The sequence below is a fragment of the Symphalangus syndactylus genome, chromosome 6 (assembly GCF_028878055.3).
Source record: "Symphalangus syndactylus isolate Jambi chromosome 6, NHGRI_mSymSyn1-v2.1_pri, whole genome shotgun sequence".
NCBI classification, from domain to species: Eukaryota; Metazoa; Chordata; class Mammalia; order Primates; family Hylobatidae; genus Symphalangus; species Symphalangus syndactylus.
In genome coordinates this window covers 58,388,349-58,407,396 of record NC_072428.2, presented here as the reverse complement: position 1 = coordinate 58,407,396, position 19,048 = coordinate 58,388,349, and the positions used below count along the sequence as shown (strand labels likewise).

The following is a 19,048-nucleotide window of genomic DNA, read 5'->3' as shown; positions in this document are numbered from 1 at the left end:
GGGAGGATCACCTGAGCCCAGGGGGTCAAGGTTGCAGTGAGCTGTGATCGTGTCCCTGTACTCTACCCTGGGTGACAGAGTGAGACCTATCTCCAAAAAAAAAAAGATCCTCTATTATATTGTTCCTGGCCGTACTGCTTGTTTTGTATTCTTTTTCTATATTAATACTAATCTATTATTTTATTACACAAATCGATGAAAAGAGATGACACTATGACACTAGTGCAGGCTAGGAAAAGGGTAACCCACCTAAGAGAGCTGGCTTGTTTTTCTCCTGTCTACCCCATTCCCTGTACTCCAGGTTAATCTCTTGCCTTGTGTTGGTTCTTCTCCTTTGGCCCTCATTATGCTCTTTGCTCCTTGAATTGCAAGAAATACGTGAAATTGCTGGCATTTTGTATCATTTTATGCCTACTCTTTGGCCTTTAAGATAATATTATTACTGTTCCAGTTTTATTGCTGAAAAACTAGCTCACAGAGGTCATAGAACCCATTTGCATTTCACTGTGTTAACCTCCCTTAATGGCTTCCTCTGACCTCTAGATTAGGGTGATGCTGCTGAAATGAGAGAAAGTTTCTTGCACTGGCTTTGAAGTGCAGTGGTTATTCAGATCTTCTTTCTTTGGTCTGTTACAGTGGCTCTGGTTTGCCTGAAATGCTTGTGTAGCAAGAGAAGCCTAGACATTTATCTTAAAGCCAAGTTACATAAGTTTTCATATGCCAAGAATGGAATTTTAACTTTACTCCTAAATAGTAGAACAATGAGTTCAAGAGAGGCATGGTTAAAAGTATGTGTACAATTTGGCATGTTTTTTGAACTAATTCTGTCCTAGGCAAAAAGATGAATAAATTTTTGTCATTGCCCTAAAGGAACTTCCAGCCACTTGGAGAGATGGAATCAAACAATTACTCTCATGTGGGAAAATGTGTCTATAAAGTATGTATAAAGTTCTTGATAGCAGAGGGGAGAGCTACAGAGATCCGTTCTTACCTTAAATTCGATTATCAAACAATAGTAAATATTTTTTATCATTTTAAGTAGTATGCATTTTAGGGTGCAGTTGGATTGGACTATTTAGTGTAACCTCTTTCCTTTATAAACACGTATTAACAATAACAGCATAGTTGTACAAGCCTACCAACATAAATAAAAATTGCTTTCATGTATTAAGATATTAACTTTATCTGACAGATATGCCAAGAGTTTAACAGTACCTGGGCATGGGAGATGGAGAAGAAGGGCTATCTTGAAATGAGTGTTGAATGCAAACTAGCACTCTTAAAGGTAATAAATCTATTATTTGTTACAGTTATTTTAATTTAAAATTTAACTTTTGACTCCTGGTTAAATTAGAAAATAAACAAAAAGTAGACATTATTATTAGCAGAAGAGGACAATGGAGTCTATTTTTTGGTGACAATCTATTCTTTAAAGTGCTGTTTTTTTGATGCATAAATATATCTAGGTTTAATTATCTCTTCTTGTAGGGACAGTAATAACATGGGCAAGCAGTTGCTCCAAATTAGTTTTATTCATTGTTTTCAACCTTCACAATCATTACTATATACTGTAAACTGTGGATAATTTTCTACTGATTTACTAAATTAGCAATTTGATACTGTTTTCTGGATGACTAGGAGCATGTCGTTTCGTACTTAATAAAACCCTCACATAACCAAACTAACTTGATTTAAATGGGTCATCTCAAAGTAGGCTTTTTTACAAGTTTGAGTTTTCCTTTCTTTTCCTGCCCACTTCCTACTGTTGGCCCTAATTAGTAGCAGAGTGGCAGCATCGTAGAGGAGAAAAAATATTCTTTGTGAAAACATTAATGAAGTTTTTGCTACTTCTAAAATTTATAGTGTTTTATAAGTAGGCTTCTTATTCAAAAGACCTCAAGATTTTATGATGAACCTTAAAATATAATGTCAGTATACATATTACTATTTTGGAGCTAGATAAGACTATAGAGTAGGCGTTATTTTGCTGCTAGATGTTGATTGCTGTTGGAGCCTGCACAGAAGTCTTCAAGATCCAAAAGATACCTGTCTCAGAAAACCAAACGTTGTAGTAAGCTCAGATTTCAGGGTGTACAATCATGCAGGTTCATCTGTCTCTAGACCAGCTTGTGGTCCCAAGGGGGTAATTAGGGTGATTCCTTGCGAGTCAAAGTTACAGAAGTTATAACTTTTATTAATCCCAATTTTTGAAATACCTTTTTGTGCATTCCTATAATGTATGTAATACTTTAGTACACCTACTGACCTCTAGGTTAGGGGGATGCTACTGAAATGTATGTAATACTTTAGTATTACGTATATTATATATTAGGGTGTATATTATGTCTTTATTATGTAAATACATAAGAAAATGGATATAATACAAATATAACTTTTCAGGGTGTGTTACAAATTTTTTTAGTAGTAAGGATGCTTGATCAAAAATGTTTAGAGACCATTGGGATAGCTGACATAGGCAAAGGCATAAGGGCTATAATAGGAAGTAACTTAATGTGTTGTCTGCCCGGGCAGAGATACTCAGGAAGAAATCTGACTTACACCCTAATCATATACAAAATACATAACAAAAAGTTAGTTAGTTCTTCCAATCTAGTATGTGAATATCTTTTTATTAAGAGAATTCTCCAGAGCCAGCCATCAGTGAAAATCTACCTTCCTTGAAAACTGCATATGTCTCAGGCTTTCAAAAACGAATAGTCCTTTAAGAATAATGTTCACCTAAAACCTGGAAGAGAGAATTATTGAAAGTTTTATACCATGACTCCTGATTAACCAACATGTTAAAAAAAAAATCCAAAAGGAAATTTTAAAACTCTTGAGAGAAATGAAAATGGAAACTCAACATGCCAGAACTTACAAAATGCAGCAAAAGCAAATCTAAGAGGGAAGTTTATAGCAATCGATGGCCATATTAAAAAAAGAAGAAAGATCTCAAATAACAACCTAATGTTACACTGCAAGAAACTAAAAGAACAAACTAAACCCAAACTCAGTAGAAGGAAGAAAATAACCAAGATATGAGTAAAATTAAATGAAATAGAGACTAGAAAAAAATAGTAGAAAAGATAAACAAAACTAAGAGTTGGTTTTTGAGAAGACAAAACTGACAGCCTTTAGCTAGGCTAAGAAAGAGAGAAGAGTTAAATCAGAAATTAAAGTGGAGACATTATAACCAATACCACAGAAATACAAAGGATCATAGAAACAACTATGAACAATTGTTTGGATTATATAGAAAAAAAATGGATATATACTAGAAGCATGTATCTTACTAAGACTGAATTACGAAGAAATAGAAAATCTGAACAGACCAATAACAAGTAAGAAAATTGAACCAGTAGTGAAAAATGTCCCATCAGAGAAAAGCCCAGGGTATGATGGCTTCACAGCTGAATTCTACCAAACATTTAAAGAATAACTAATACTAGTCCTTCTCAATGTCTTCTAAAAAACTTTAGAGGAGAAAATACTTCCAGACTAATTTTAGAAGGCCAGCATTATACTGATCCCAAAGCTGGACACAAGCACTATAAGAAAAGTAATATTCCCAATGAACACAGATGCAAAAATCCTTAACAAAATACTAGCAACCAAATTTAATAGCACATAAATGGGATCATTCACCATGATCAAGTGGGATTTATCCCGGAATGCAAGGATTGTTCATCATATGCAAATCAATAAATGTGATACATGGCCAGGTACAGTGGCTCACACCTGTAATCCCAGCACTTTGGGCAGCTGAGGCAGGAGAATCACTTGAGTCCAGGAGTTCGACACCAGCCTGGGCAACACAGCGAAAATATTTTAAAAAGCTAGCTAGCTGGGTGTAGTGGCATGTACCTGTAGACCTAGCTACTGGGGAGGTTGAGGCAGAGGATTGCTTGAGCTGTGATCGTGCCACTGCACTTCAGCCTGGATAACAGAGTGAGACTCTTGTCTTTAAAAAATAAATAAGCCAGGTGGGGTGGCTCACACCTGTAATCCCAGCACTTTGGGAGGCTGAGGCGGATGGATCAGTAGAGGTCAGGAGTTCAGGACCAGCCTGGTCAACATGGTGAAACCCCATCTCTACTAAAAGTACAAAAATCAGCTGGGCGTGGTGACGCATACCTGTAATTCCAACTACTAGGGAGGCTGAGGCAGGAGAATCGCTTGAGCTCAGGAGGCAGAGGTTGCACTGAGCTGTGATCACACCACTGCACTCTAGCCTGGGTGACAGAGCAAGACTGTCTCAAAAAATTAATTGATTAACTAAATAAAGTTGTGATGCTCCACATTAAGAGAATGAAGGACAAATATTATATGATCATATGAATATATGCAGAAAAAACATTTGAGAAAATTCAACTTTGCTTTCATGATAAAAACTCTGAACAAATTAGGTATGAAAAGAATATGTGTCCGTGCAGTAAAGGCCATATAAAGCAACCCCTCAGTTTACATGGTACCCAACAGTGAAAAACTGAAAGCTTTTCCTTTAACATCAGGAGCAAGACAAGCACACCTACTTGCCACTTATATTCAACATAGTACTGGAAGTCCTAGCCAGAACAGTTAGGTACAAAAAGAAATAAGTCATCTGAATTGGAAAGGAAGAAGTTAAATTGTGACTGTTTGCAGATGGCATGATTTTATGTATAAAAAATCCTAAAGACTCTATCGACAGACTATTAGAACTAATAAATGAATTCAGTAAAATTGCGAGATATAAAATCAATATACAAAAATCAGAAGTGTTTCTACTCATAAATCACAGACTATCCAAAAAAGAAATTATAAAAACAAATTCATTACAATAGCATCAAAAAATAAAATACTTAGGAGTAAAGTTGACCAAAGAGGTAAAAGATCTCTATACTGAAAACTACAAAACATTAATGAAAGAAAAGACAAATGAAAAGATATCCTATGTTCATGGATTAAAAGAATTAATCTTGTTAAGATGTCCATACTGCCCAAAGTGATCTACAGATTCAATGCAATCCCTATCAAATTCCAATGGCATTGTTCACAGAAATAAAACACAACCCTAAAATTCATATGGAACCACAGGAACGTGAGTAACCAAAGCAGTCTTGGGCCAGAAGAACAAAGCTGGAGGCATTATACTACCTGATCTCAAAAATCTACTAAGTTATAGTAATCAAAACAACATGGTACTGGTAAAAAGCAGATACATTGACCACCGGAACAGGACAGAAAGCCCAGAAACAAACTCATGTATTGATGGTCAGTTGCTTTTTGACAGTGGTATCAAGATTGCATACTGTGCAAAGGACAGTCTATTCAATAAATGGTGCTGGGAAAACTGGTCATCTACATGCAGGAGAATGAAATTAGACCCTTATCTTACACCATACACAGAAATTATCTTAGTGGATTAAAGACTTAAATATAGACCCGAAAGTATAAAACTACTAGAAGAGTTCAATATTCAAACCATATAAAGAACTCAAGCAACAGCAAGAAAACAAGTAATCTGATTTGAAAATGGGCAAAGGACTTCAACAGATATTTCTCAGGAAAAGACGTAGGAAATGGCCAAAAGTTTTATGAATAAATGCTCAGTATCACTAATTATCAGGGAAATGCATTTTAAAACCACAATGGAATATCACTTCATGCTTGTTAGGATGGCTGTTATCAAAAAAAAGACAAGAGATAACAAGTTTGGTAAAGATGTACAGAAAAGGGAACCCTTGAGGCCAGGCGCAGTGGCTCATGCCTGTAATCCCAGCACTTTGAGAGGCCAAGGCAGGCAGATCAAGAGGTTAAGAGATCAAGACCATCCTAACCAACATGATGAAACCCCGTCTCTACTAAAAATACAAAAATTAGCTGGGCGTGGTGGCACGCCTCTGTAGTCCCAGCTACTCAGGAGGCTGAGGCAGGAGAATGTCTTGAACTCAGGAGACGGAGGTTACAGTGAGCCGAGATCGCGCCACTGCACTCCAGCCTGGTGACAGAATGAAACTCTGTCTCAAAAAAGAAAAAAGAAAAGGGAAGCCTCGCACGCTGATTGTGAGAATGTAAATTAGTTTGGCTATTATGAAAAATAGCATGGAGGCTCCTCAAAAAATTCGAAATAGAACTACCATATGATTCAGCATCCTACTGCTGAATATATATCCAAAGGAAGAAGAATTTGTTTCTTGAAGTGGTATCTGCACTCCCGTGTGTTCACTGCAGCATTAATCACAATAACCAAGATACAGGATCATTCTAAATGTCCGCCAACAGAAGAATGTAAAATGAAAAGAAGGAAATTCCTGCTTTCGTGACAACACGGTTGAACCTGGAGGTCATTATGTTAAGTAAAATAAGCAAGGCACTGAAAGAAATACCCCATGATACTACTTAATGTGGAATCTAAAAGAGTCAGACTCATAGAATCAGAGTAGAGTGGTGATTACCAGGGATTAGGGAGGTGAGGGGTAGACTGGGGAGATACTGGCCCAAGCTACAAAAAGTCAGACAGGAGGAATTAGTTCAGGAGATCAGTTGTACAACATGGTGACTATAGATAATAACAATATATAATATATTTGAAAATTGCTAAGAGGCTAGATTTTAAATGTTCTCACCACCAAAAATTCTAAGTACATTAGGTAATAGATGTGTTTATTGGCTTGGTTTAGCCATTCCACACTATACACATATATCAGAATACCATGGTGTATACCATAAATATATGCAATTTTTATTTGTCGTTTTAAACAAAGAAAATGTAAAAAAAAATATGAAAATTTTTTAATAGAAAATTTTTTTTGAGACAGATTCTTGCTCTGTTGCCCAAGCCAGAGTGCAGTGGCAAGATCACAGCTCACCACATCCTCAACCTCTCAGCCTCCGAAATAGCTGGGGCTGTAGGCGTGCACCACCATACCTGGCAAATTTTTGTATTTTTTGTAGAGACAGGGTTTCACCATGTTGCCCAGGCTAGTCTTTAACTCCTGGACTCAAGCGATCCTCCTGCCTCAGCCTCCCAAAGTGCTGGGATTACAGGTGTCAGCCACTGTGCCTGGCCTAAAACAGAAAATCTTATACCATGAGATGATTTGGGAGTTTTTAGTGCAAACGGGCTCATTCCTTTTGAAATAAAACTTGATTTGTGTGTCAGTGGTTGTGTTAAACCTATAGATTGGTATGGTGTTAATATAAAATGTTATCTTAAAATATTGGCTATTCTAAACAGTTTGTATGAAAGTGGGGAGAGGATAGTGAAAGAAGGAATACAGTATATGTGTTCTGTCCACTGCTTTCCCTGAATCAATTCTACAGTTGTATCATATTTACTGTGATGGAGAAATATTTGTGAGGTATTTTAAGCCATGTTATGACTATTTTTCAGTACCTCTGTGAGTGTCAGTTTGATGACAATCTCAAATTCAAGAATATTATTAATGAGGAGGATGCCGATACTATGCGTCTCCAGCCAATTGGGCGAGACAAAGATGGCCTCATGTACTGGTACCAATTGGACCAAGATCACAATGTCAGAATGTACATAGAAGAACAAGATGATCAAGATGGCTCTTCATGGAAATGCATTGTCAGGTATCTTTTATTGGAACCTTTTTACACTTATTTGTGTGTTTTGTACATTGATCTCGTTTCAAAACTAGGATGTTATGTGTGAGACAGAAGTGGTTTTTTGTGTGTGGGTTTTGGGAGTTGTCAAGGCCTCACCTAGTATCCAGCGTAATACCCATAGTATGCAGTTAGTTTTTTATTTGTCAAGTAAATGAATATATTCAGCAGTTCAGTCCATATTATATACACATACCTTATACATCAGGAAGCCAGAATCTGAATAATTATAAATAATATGGACAGAAAAATACATTGTTAGACAAAAGCACAAGAAAAGCATTGTTTGGTTCTTATTTAGCTATAGTTTTCTTTTCTTTTTTAAACGGAGTTTCGCTCTTGTTGCTCAGGCTGGAGTGCAATGGCGCGATTTCAGCTCACTGCAACCTCAGCCTCCCAGGTTCAAGCAATTCTCCTGCCTCAGCCTCCTGAGTAGCTGGGATTACAGGCATGTGCCACCACGCCCAGCTAATTTTGTGTTTTTAATAGAGATGAGGTTTCTCCATGTTGGTCAGGCTGGTCTCGAACTCCCGACCTCAGGTGATCCACCTGCCTCGGCCTCCCAAAGTGCTGGGATTACAGGCGTGAGCCACCACTCCCAGCCTTTAGCTATAGTTTTCTATTCAGCATTAACTAGTTCTAATTATTTTAATTTATCCAGTTCATCTTGACACAGTATATATTCTATTTGCTGTGCATACATTTCTTTATTGGAGTTCTGAGGAAATCTTGGGAACATTGCACTTTTTTGTCATAGTTCTCTTTTTAAAAATCTTGATTTTTTATTTGTGTTGACAAATATATTTGAACAGAAACATTTAATATATAACCATGAAATATAACTTAAACCTATGAGTAATACTAGAACCATTATTACAGAATCTTTGTGTCTTTAGTTTTCTGTCACTATAACTTTATTATTTAGAAATATTCCACAAATTATATTAATTTGGAAGACATCGGGGTCCTATAAAGTAGGGAAAACTCATACCTATCTAACCGCTAGCTTATGAAAAACTTTCCTGACGTTAACTCATATCTGTTTTTTGCCCCATTTTGAATTTCAGCAGATTTCTCTTAGTGATTATTTATTAATGCTTTGAAAAAATAACCCGTAGAAAAGCTCAATTTTCATTCCCTAAGAATAAATGTGTACTGATTAATCTCATGGGAGATTGTTTTATAAGCATGTATCATTACATTATTTTCCTTGTAATTAATTTGCTAAACGGAGGTAAACAAAGTAGTCCTAAACTAAAATTTATTTACCATTTCTCCTTTAAATACAAAGACCAAATATGATCTATTCATGACATTATACCACTGTTTCTATTATTTCCCATATTAACTTTGCGTAGTTGTTTAAAACATTCTTTTCTTCTTTGTAGATGAAGAAAATATGACAGTGAAATAATGATTACTATTGATCAGTCATAGTTGTTCAAAATAATGTCTAATGGGCTGGGTGTGGTGGTTCACACCTGTAATCTCATCACTTTCGGTGGCCGAGGTGGGAGGATCACGAGGTCAGGAGTTCGCGACCAGCCTGGCTAGCATGGTGAAACCCCATCTCTACTAAAAATACAAAAAATTAGCCAAGCATGGTGACGCACGCCTGTACTCCCAGCTACTCGGGAGGCTGAGGCAGGAGAATTGCTTGAACCCGGGAGGCAGAGGTGTAATTTATGAGAGGAGTTCAAGATAAAAAGAACTGGAAGGCTGGGCACGGTGGCTCACGCCTGTAATCCCAGCACTTTGGGAGGCTGAGGTGGGCATATTACGCGGTCAGGAGATCGAGACCATCCTGGCCAACATGGTGAAATCCTGTCTCTACTAAAATAAAAAAAAAAAATTAGCTGGGTTTGGTGGCACACGCCTGTAATCCCAGCTACACGGGAGGCTGTGGCAGGAGAATCGCTTGAACCCAGCAGGGGGAGGTTGCAGTGAGCCAAGATCACGCCACTGTACTCCAGCCTGGGCAACACAGCGAGGCTCCATCTCCAAAAAAAAAATGTCTAATGTATACTGTTTTAAGTAGGTTATACCTTAATGCATGATGTGAAATTTTAGAGTTAACAGTTATGTTTGAATCTGGGTTCATCCACTTACCATCTGTAGACACATTACATTTGTCCCTTGGTATGCAGGGAGCACTGGTTCCAGACCCTCATGGATAACAAAATCTGCAAATGCTTAAGCCCTTTACATAATATTTGTGTATAACCTATGCACATCCTCCCATATACTTACAATACTTAATGCATTGTAAATGCTAGGTATAAAATTGTTATACTATAGTTTTAATTTGTATTTTTATTGTATTCGCTGTAGTTTATTTTTTTCTAAATATTTTGATCTGTGGATATGGAGGGCTAACTGTACTTAATTTTTCTGAGAGTTACATTCCTGTACTTTGAAAGTGATAATACTTCCTCAAAAAGTTGTTGTGAGGAATATATGAGAAATGGTACTGGCACTGTAATACATGCTCAATAAACCTTTTCTCTTTTTATTTCCACCTTTTTAACTTTTTAACTATTTGCTTTTCTTTTGTTTTTTGTTTTTAGAGACGGAGTCTCACTCTGTCACCCAGGCGGGAGTACGGTGGCACGATCTTGGCTCACTGCAAGCTCTGCCTTCCGGGTTCACGCCATTCTCCTGCCTCAGCCTCCCAAGTAGCTGGGACTGCAGGCACCCGCCACCATGCCTGGCTAATTTTTTGTAGTTTTAGTAGAGATGGGGTTTCACTGTGATAGCCAGGATGGTCTGGATCTCCTGACCTCATGATCTGCCTGCCTCGGCCTCCCAAAGTGCTGGGATTACAGGCGTGAGCCACCATGCCCGGCCAGCTATTTGCTTTTCTTACAACCTTTCTAACTCCAAAGACTGAAATTTAGTTTATTCACTAAAGAAATATTTATCAGCAGAAAGGTCAGAAAATTCTCCTGATGTTGCTTTCACCTCTTCTCATGCTTGACCATTTCTCCATGTTTTATTCCTTGGGCTTCTGCCTTTTTTAAACACACACACACACCCCAAAACTCATAAAACTTCTTTCCATTTGTTAAAATTTGTTTTTGATAAACAAAATGGTGTATGTGGCAGTTGTTCAGAAGGAAATGCTTGTGTAGATTAATGCCTGCACACGGTTTTCCATTTTTTTTTTTTAGTTTTTTTTTTTTGAGACAGGATCTTGCTTTGTTGCCCAGGCTGGAGTGTGGAGTGCAGTGGTGCGATCTCAGCTCCCTGCAACTTATGCCTCCCGGGTTCAAGCGATTCTTCTGCCTCAGCCTCCTGAGTAGCTGGGATTACATGTGTGAACCACCACACCTGGCTAATTTTTGTACTTTTAGTAGAGACGGGGTTTCGCCATGTTGACCATGCTGGTCTCCCACTCCCGAGCACAAGCTATTCACTTGCTGTGGCCTCCCAAAGTGCCGGGATTACAGGTGTGAGCCACCATACTCATCCCATAGTTTTCTCATTTTCACAACCACAAATTTCTTTAGAAAATGGTGCCAGGTTATTTTTAGCCATTTTGATGACATCTATTAATACATATATTTCTATTTACAATGAGCCAGGGAACATTGCCCAAATAATGTGGAAATATTTGGGACCATTCAGAAATCATTTGGTTTATTGACTCTCTGATTTTGTGTAATGAAATTCAGTTTTTAAACAGCTGATTGTCATACTAACATTCCTTTATTTTATTAAATTTATAAATTCTATTACATATATGCTTGTGTAATAGGTACTGTGCTAAACAATTGGTGATGTAATAGTGAATAGTATAGCTCTAAGATCTCTAAGAGGGGCTGCAGGCACCTGTGAAAGGCCTCAACTTGTAAGGAATAGATTTTAGGTGAATATTATATGCATATTTTCTGGGGAAGGACAATAATTTATCTCAAATTTTCAGTTGGGTGTGTTTATGCATATTATAAATGAGATGTTCTATGACATGACATTCCAATTAGCTTTAACCCAACACAGTGGAAATCTTACTGACAAACATAGTAAACTGTCTTGTCCACATAGGTGTCTCATTGTTGCAAAGGTTGAATGTAGAAAACATTGTAATAATTTTTGCCTCATAAAGATAAGATCTTAGTTGTCACTAATATATATTTAGTGCCTAAAATAATGTGGGGCATCATCTCATTTGACTTGGATGAGATCATACCTGGAGCATGGTATTTCTGTTTGAATGGCAGACTCTGAAATAAACATTAATATAGTAAAGTCCATTATGGGAAAAACCACAAAGAAGATGATTGAATGAACTGAAAATGCTTTATCTAGCAGAAATTTACTCAGACATAAATGTCTTCAAACATTTAAAGGATTGATTTGTAGAAGAATATCTCAAAGGCTGAGCCAGGATCACTGGATTCAAATTATGGGGAAGCAGAACTGAGTTTTGACAGGAGCAAGAACGTTTGTTTTTCCTTTTACATTGCAGGGGAGTGATTGTCTTAAGACTGATAGATGTTGTCAAACATTTTTCAATTAAACGTGCAAGTTTATGCGAAGTGGAGTTTTGTAAGAGGCAGTAATCTTTTTAGCAAGAGATTTCTTTAGAAAACCAAGTGATGGCTGGGCACGGTGGCTCACACCTGTAATCCCAGCACTTTGGGAGGCCTAGGCGGGCGGATCATGAGGTCAAGATATGGAGACCATCCTGGCCAACATGGTGAACTTCCGTCTCTACTAAAAATACAAAAATTAGCTGGCATTGTGGTGTGTGCCTGTAGTCCCAGCTACTCAGAAGGCTGAGGCAGGGGAATCACTTGAACCCAGTAGGCAGAGGTTGCAGTGAGCCGAGATTGCGCCACTGCACTCCAGCCTGGCGACAGCAGAGCAGACTCCATCTCAAAAAAAAAAGAAAAAGGAAAATCAAGTGATAAGGAAAGAACAAGTAAAGCAAATAAGATTTTGACTTTGACTTTTTCATTTAATAGGTTGCACTTAGGTGCTTTTCTTAGCTAGTAAATATTATTTTTTACTAGTAAATTAAAAGCCTCTTGTTTTTTCTTAAAACAGTTTCTTTAACGTAACAGTATTATTTTCTTGGTGATCGGCTGGTGTTGGAAACGTGTTTCTACCTAATTCTTAAAAGAGGATTATATAACAAAAGTTATCTAGTCTTTAGGGTTCCGTTTTCTAAAGCTAATAAGTCAGCCTTCTTAATGATTGATAAATTTAGAAATATAACTGAACTTTACAAATTAAAAATCAAATGGAATTTTTTAAAAAATGAGAATCCACCAGAAAGGGATAATTTTACATAGTTGATCTTCTACTGAAAATTTCATACCATAACATCACCACAGTCTTAAAACTTGTACTGTTACATAGCAACTTCCATTCCTGCTAGTTGCAAAATTAATAATATAAATATAGAGACGTTCTTCGCCAAGAGTCGTCGGGGTTTCCTGCTTCAACAGTGCTTGGACGGAACCCGGCGCTCGTCCCCCACCTGGGCCGGCTGCCCATAGCCAGCCGTCCCTCACCTCTTCACCGAACCCTCTGACCGCCCCAAGGCCCCTGCCGCTGCCCCAGCGCCGCGCAGCCACCGCTGCCACCTCTCCTTAGTCGCTGCCATGACGACCACGTCCACCTCGCAGGTGCGCCAGGACTACCACCAGGACTCAGAGGCCACCATCAACCGCCAGATCAACCTGGAGCTCTATGCCTCCTACGTTTACCTGTCCATGTCTTACTACTTTGACCACGATGATGTGGCTTTGAAGAACTTTGCCAAATACTTTCTTCACCAATCTCATGAGGAGAGGGAACATGCTGAGAAACTGATGAAGCTGCAGAACCAATGAGGTGGCCGAATCTTCCTTCAGGATATCAAAAAACCAGACTGTGATGACTGGGAGAGCGGGCTGAATGCGATGGAGTGTGCGTTACATTTGGGAAAAAATGTGAATCAGTCACTACTGGAACTGCACAAACTGGCCACTGACAAAAATGACCCCCATTTGTGTGACTTCATTGAAACACATTACCTGAATGAGCAAGTGAAAGCCATCAAAGAATTGAGTGACCATGTGACCAACTTGCACAAGATGGGAGCACTCGAATCTGGCTTGGCAGAATATCTCTTTGACAAGCACACCCTGGGAGACAGTGATAATGAAAGCTAAGCCTCAGGCTAATTTCCCCATAGCCGTGGGGTGACTTCCCTGGTCACCAAGGCAGTGCATGCATGTTGGGGTTTCCTTTACGTTTTCTATAAGTTTTACCAAAACATCCACTTAAGTTCTTTGATTTGTATCATTCCTTCAAATAAAGAAATTTGGTACCCCCCCAAAAAAATAATAATATAAATATACATATTAGATGAATAGATAGGAAGCAATTAACTTATATATAAAGAATTATACTTCAAGTTGAAACAAGATTTAGTATGTGATTTACAAAACAATGGAAGTAGTTAAGTTTCATCAAACCATATGAAATTGTTAACATTTGAACATTTTGACCTATAAAAATGGTGATTTCATATGGCTCAACGAAGTATTATAACAGGTTTCAATAGCAAAAATGTTTAAGCTCCAGCTAGTGTCCTACTTTTTCCAGTTAATGTTTAAAACAGAATTGCCACAAAAGTATTATTTCATCTCTAGGCCTCAATGAAAGAAGATAAAAGTACGGAAAAAAAATTTTTACATCTAATCAAATATGATGTAATAAGTGATTTTATTCACCCCATGGGGTATGTTAATAGAATTTGTTTAGGAATGAAAAAGATGGGCTCAGCATGATGGCTCAGACCTGTAACCTCAGCACTTTGGGAGGCCCAGGTGAGCAGTTTGCTTGAACCCAGCAGTTGGATACCTGCCTAGGCAACATGACGAAACCCTGTCTCTACAAAAAATACAAAAATCAGCCAGGTGTGGTGGCACTTGCCTGTAGTCTCAGTGACTTGAGAGGCTGAGGTGGGAGGATTGCTTGAGCACAGGAGCTTGAGGCTGCAGTGAACTGTGATTGTACCACTGCACTCTAGCCTGGGCAACAGAGTGAGACCCTGTGTCTCAAAAAAAAAAAAAAAGATAAGCAAAGATGTAAACGTAACAAGGTGGTAGTGTTTGGTTATTAATGATTAGAGAATTTTAGCAAATAAAGACCATAGACCACATTCCATCACAAGCTTCTTCAGGATCTTAGTGGGACTACAGAAAGTACTTTTATACGAAGTATACTAAGGAAAATAAAGTTATATGCAGACTGTTGAGCAGTTACTTCATAAAGAATATATACATATGGCCAGTATTCATATGAAAAAGTGCTTAGCATCATTATTCATTGTAGAATTTCCAGTTAAAACCACCATGAGGTATTACCTTACTTCCATTAGAATTAGTAAAATGAAAATGGCTTACAGCACCAAATGTTAGCAAGGATATGAACCAACTGAAACACCTTGCTGTATATGTAAAATGATACAACCACTTTGGGAAACAGTTTTGCAGTTTCTTCAAATGTTAACAAACTATTATTCCATAACCTATAAATTTCATTTCTGGGTATGTATATTAGAGAAATGAAAACATGTTTACAAAAAGCCTTGTATAAGAATGTTCATAGCATCTTTATTCTTAACATTACTCATACAATGAATTATTACTAAGCAATAAAAAGGGATGACCTATGAAACTATATGGATTTGTCTCAAAATTCCTTGTATGTGAAAGAAGCACATACTGTTTGATTCCATTTGTGATAAGTTCTAGAATTAATAAAATTAAAAATCTGTTGTATTAGTCCATTTTCATGCTGCTGATAAAGATATACCCAAGACTGGGCAATTTGCAAAAGAAAGAGGTTTAATTGGACTTACAGTTCCATGTGGCTGGGCAGGCCTCAGAATTATGGCAGAAGGCAAGAAGGAGCAAGTCATGCCTTTCATTGATGGCGGCAGGCAAAGAAAGAGAGAGCTTGTGCAGGGAACTCCTGTTTTTAAAACCATCAGATCTCGTGAGACTCATTCACTCACAGGAAATGAACCCTCGCCCTTAATTCAATCACCTTCCACCGGATTCCTCCCACAGCGGGTGGGAATTGTGGCAGTTACAATTTAAGATGAGATTTGGGTGGGGACACAGCCAAACCATATTTTTCTGCCCCTGGCCCCTCCTAAATCTCATGTCCTCATAGTTCAAAACCAATCATGCCTTCCCAACAGTCCCCCAAAGTATTGACTCATTTCAGCATTAACTGAAAAGTCCACAGTCCAACATCTCATCTGAGACAAGGCAAGTCCTTTCTTCCTGTGAGACTGTAAAATCAAAAGCAAGTTAATTGCTTCCTAGATACAGTGGAGGTACAGGCATTGGGTAAACACAGCCATTCCAAATGAGATAAATTGGCCACAACAAAGGGGCTGCAGGCCCCATGCAAGTCTGAAATCCAGCAGGGCAGTCAAATCTTAAAGCCCCAAAATCATCTCTTTTGACTATCTCATATCTGGGTCATGCTGATGCAAATGGTGGGTTCCCATGGTCTTGGGGAGCTGCGCCCCTGTACAGCCTCCCTCCTGGCTGTTTTCACTGGCTGGCCTTGAGTATCTGCGTCTTTTCCAGGCACACGGTGTAAGCTGTCAGTGGATCTACCATTCTGGGGTCTAGAGGACAGTAGTCCTCTTCTCACAGCTCCACTAGGTGGTGCCCCAGTAGGGACTCTGTGTGGGGGCTCTGACCCCACATTTCCTTTCCACACTGCCCTAGCAGAGGTTCTCCATGAAGGCCCCCCACCCCTGCAGGAAACTTCTGCCTGGGCATCCAGGTGTTTCCATACATCTTCTGAAATCTAGGCAGAGGTTCCCAAACTCCAATTCTTCTGTGCATTCACAGGTTCAACACCACATGGAAGCTGCCAAGGCTTGGGACTTGCACCTTCTGAAGCCACAGCCTGAGCTCTGCATTGACAGCTTTCAGCCATGACTGGAGTGGCTGAGATGCAGGGCACCAAGTCCCTAGGCTGCACATAGCACGTGGACCCTGGGCCTGATCCATGAAACCATGTTTTCCTCCTAGGCCTCCAGGCCTGTGATAGGAGGGGCTGCCGTGAAGACCTCTGACATACCTGGAGACATTTTCCCCGTTGTCTCAGGGATAACATTTGGCTCCTTGTTTCTTATGTAAATTTCTGCAGCCAGCTTGAATTTGTCCTCAGAAAATGAGATTTTCTTTTCTATCACATTGCCAGGCTACAAATTTTCCAACTTTTATGCTCTGCTTCCCTTATAAAACTGAATGCCTTTAACAGCACTCAGGTCACCTCTTGAATGCTTTGCTGCTTAGAAATTTCTTCCTCCGGATACCCTAAATCATCTCCTTCATGTTCAAAGTTCCACAAATCTCTAGGGCAGAGGAAAAGGCCACCAGTCTCTGCTAAAACATAACAAAACTCACCCTTACTCCAGTTGGGGAACAAGTTCGTCATCTCCTTCTGAGACTACCTCAGCCTGGACCTTATTGTTCATATTGCTGTCAGCATTTTTGTCATAGCCATTCCACAAGTCTCTGAGAAGTTCCAAACTTTCCCACATTTTCATATCTTCTTCTGAGCCCTCCAAACTGTTCCAGCCTCTGCCTTTTACCCATTTTTAAGCTGTTTCCACATTTTCAGGTACCTTTTCAGCAACGCCCCACTCCTGGTACCAATTTACTATATTAGTCCGTTATCATGCTGCTGATAAAGACAAGACTGGGCAATTTACAAAATAAAGAGGTTAATTGGACTCACAGTTCCACATGGCTGGGGAGGCATCAAAATTATGGCAGAAGGCAAGGAGGAGCAAGTCATGTCTTAACATCAATGGCGGCAGGCAAAGAAAGAGCTTGTGCAGGAAACTCCCGTTTTTAAAACCGTCATATCTCATGAGACTCATTCACTATCACGAGAACAGAACAGGAAAGACACACCCCATAATTCTATCACCTCCCACTGGGTTCCTCCCACAACACATGGGAATTGTGGGAGTTACAATTCAAGATGAGATTTGGGTGGGGATACAGCCAAACTGTATCATCTATGGTTATCATAATCAAAACTTGATTTCTTCTTGCTTTGATAGGAAAAAGGAATTGAGTAGGAAAGGACAGGAGGGAATTTTTGTGGGAATAGTGATATTCCTTATGTTGATTGTGGTGTCGATTATACAATGTATGCATTTCTCAGAACTGATGAACTGAGTGCTTAAAATATGTTTATTTTACAGTATGTGAATTATACCTCATTAAAAATATTTTCAAAATTGATAATGGTTTGACAGTCATTTTCAAAAAGCTGAATTTGAAATAGTATATACAGTTTTCATGTACCCATAATTACAAACTGTATGAATGCATTTTTAAACCATATATATATATGTAAAACTTGCTAATATAGCACAGTGATTAAGAAGGGCTCTAAAGTCAGACTATCCAAAATTCAGTCTTGCTAAATTGTACTAACTTACCTTAGGCAAATTACCATACCTCTCTCCGTGTCCTCAGTTTCCTCAGTCATAAAATGGGAATAATTTAATACCTATTTAATTGGGTTATATTGGAATTATATGAACTAATTAATATAAAACTCTTGGAATAATTAATGCTTGGAACACAGTGCTCATTCACTAATGTTAACATCTTAGATTAATAGTACTGCTATTGATATTACTAATTAATGCCTCTCTTCAGTTTTCTTGGCCTCCATAATTTTTTTTTTTTTTTTTGCCTACTGAATAATTTGGAATTTATACCAAAAAGTTGGAATATTGTTTCTCAACTCTGGAGTCATATATTTAAAATATTTACACAAGACTTGTTATATTTATACTGTGCTATGCTCTGTAGATGTGAAGACCTGGTCTCATTTCTTAAGGACTTTTTGTTATGGGAGAAAGGTACAGGGAGATATTACATAATACAGAGTCACAAAGTCTGTGATGGAGATTATCAAGGGTGCTGTGGAAGAACCAGGTACTTGGCTCATACTTGGCAGAAGATAATGCCTATGCTTGACTTTTTTTTTTGTAGGCGTGGTGTTCAGGGGCCTCTGTTTATTTTTGTTGTTTGTTTGTTTGTTTTTTCTTCATTGCTTCTGAAATGTTTAGCACCTACCACTAATTCAAACTCTGAACAACTTCTAGGCTGGGAGAAATCATATTTCACAATAATAATGGTTAGGATGACGTGTTCCATTTCATTGAAATCTATATTAACTTAAGGTAGTATAGGAAAATATAACAGTTTAGAATCCGGTTAAGTCAAAGTCAGTAACCAGTCTGCCCAAAACTAAACTTTGAACCTTTCTACCCTAATATGAACGTCTCATCTCAGTTAATAGCAGCTACATCCTTTCATTGGCTCAACCCTATGGAATATGTCAATAGAATTTCTTTAGGAATGAAAAAGATAAGCAGAGACGT

The 19,048-nt window shown here is 38.3% G+C and overlaps 1 protein-coding gene and 1 pseudogene across 2 annotated transcripts in view; both read left to right on the top strand.

The window, feature by feature from the left end:
- The window catches only part of RSF1 (remodeling and spacing factor 1), a 163,156-nt gene that overhangs the window by 76,146 nt on the left and 67,962 nt on the right, over positions 1-19,048 (top strand). For both annotated transcript variants that reach the window (XM_055283029.2, XM_055283028.2), the window contains exons 3-4: positions 1,193-1,285; positions 7,376-7,581. In XM_055283029.2, coding sequence (XP_055139004.1) covers positions 1,193-1,285; positions 7,376-7,581 — 299 coding nt within the window. The remainder of the gene's footprint in view (positions 1-1,192; positions 1,286-7,375; positions 7,582-19,048) is intronic.
- On the top strand, positions 13,012-16,101 carry LOC129484662 (ferritin heavy chain-like; annotated as a pseudogene).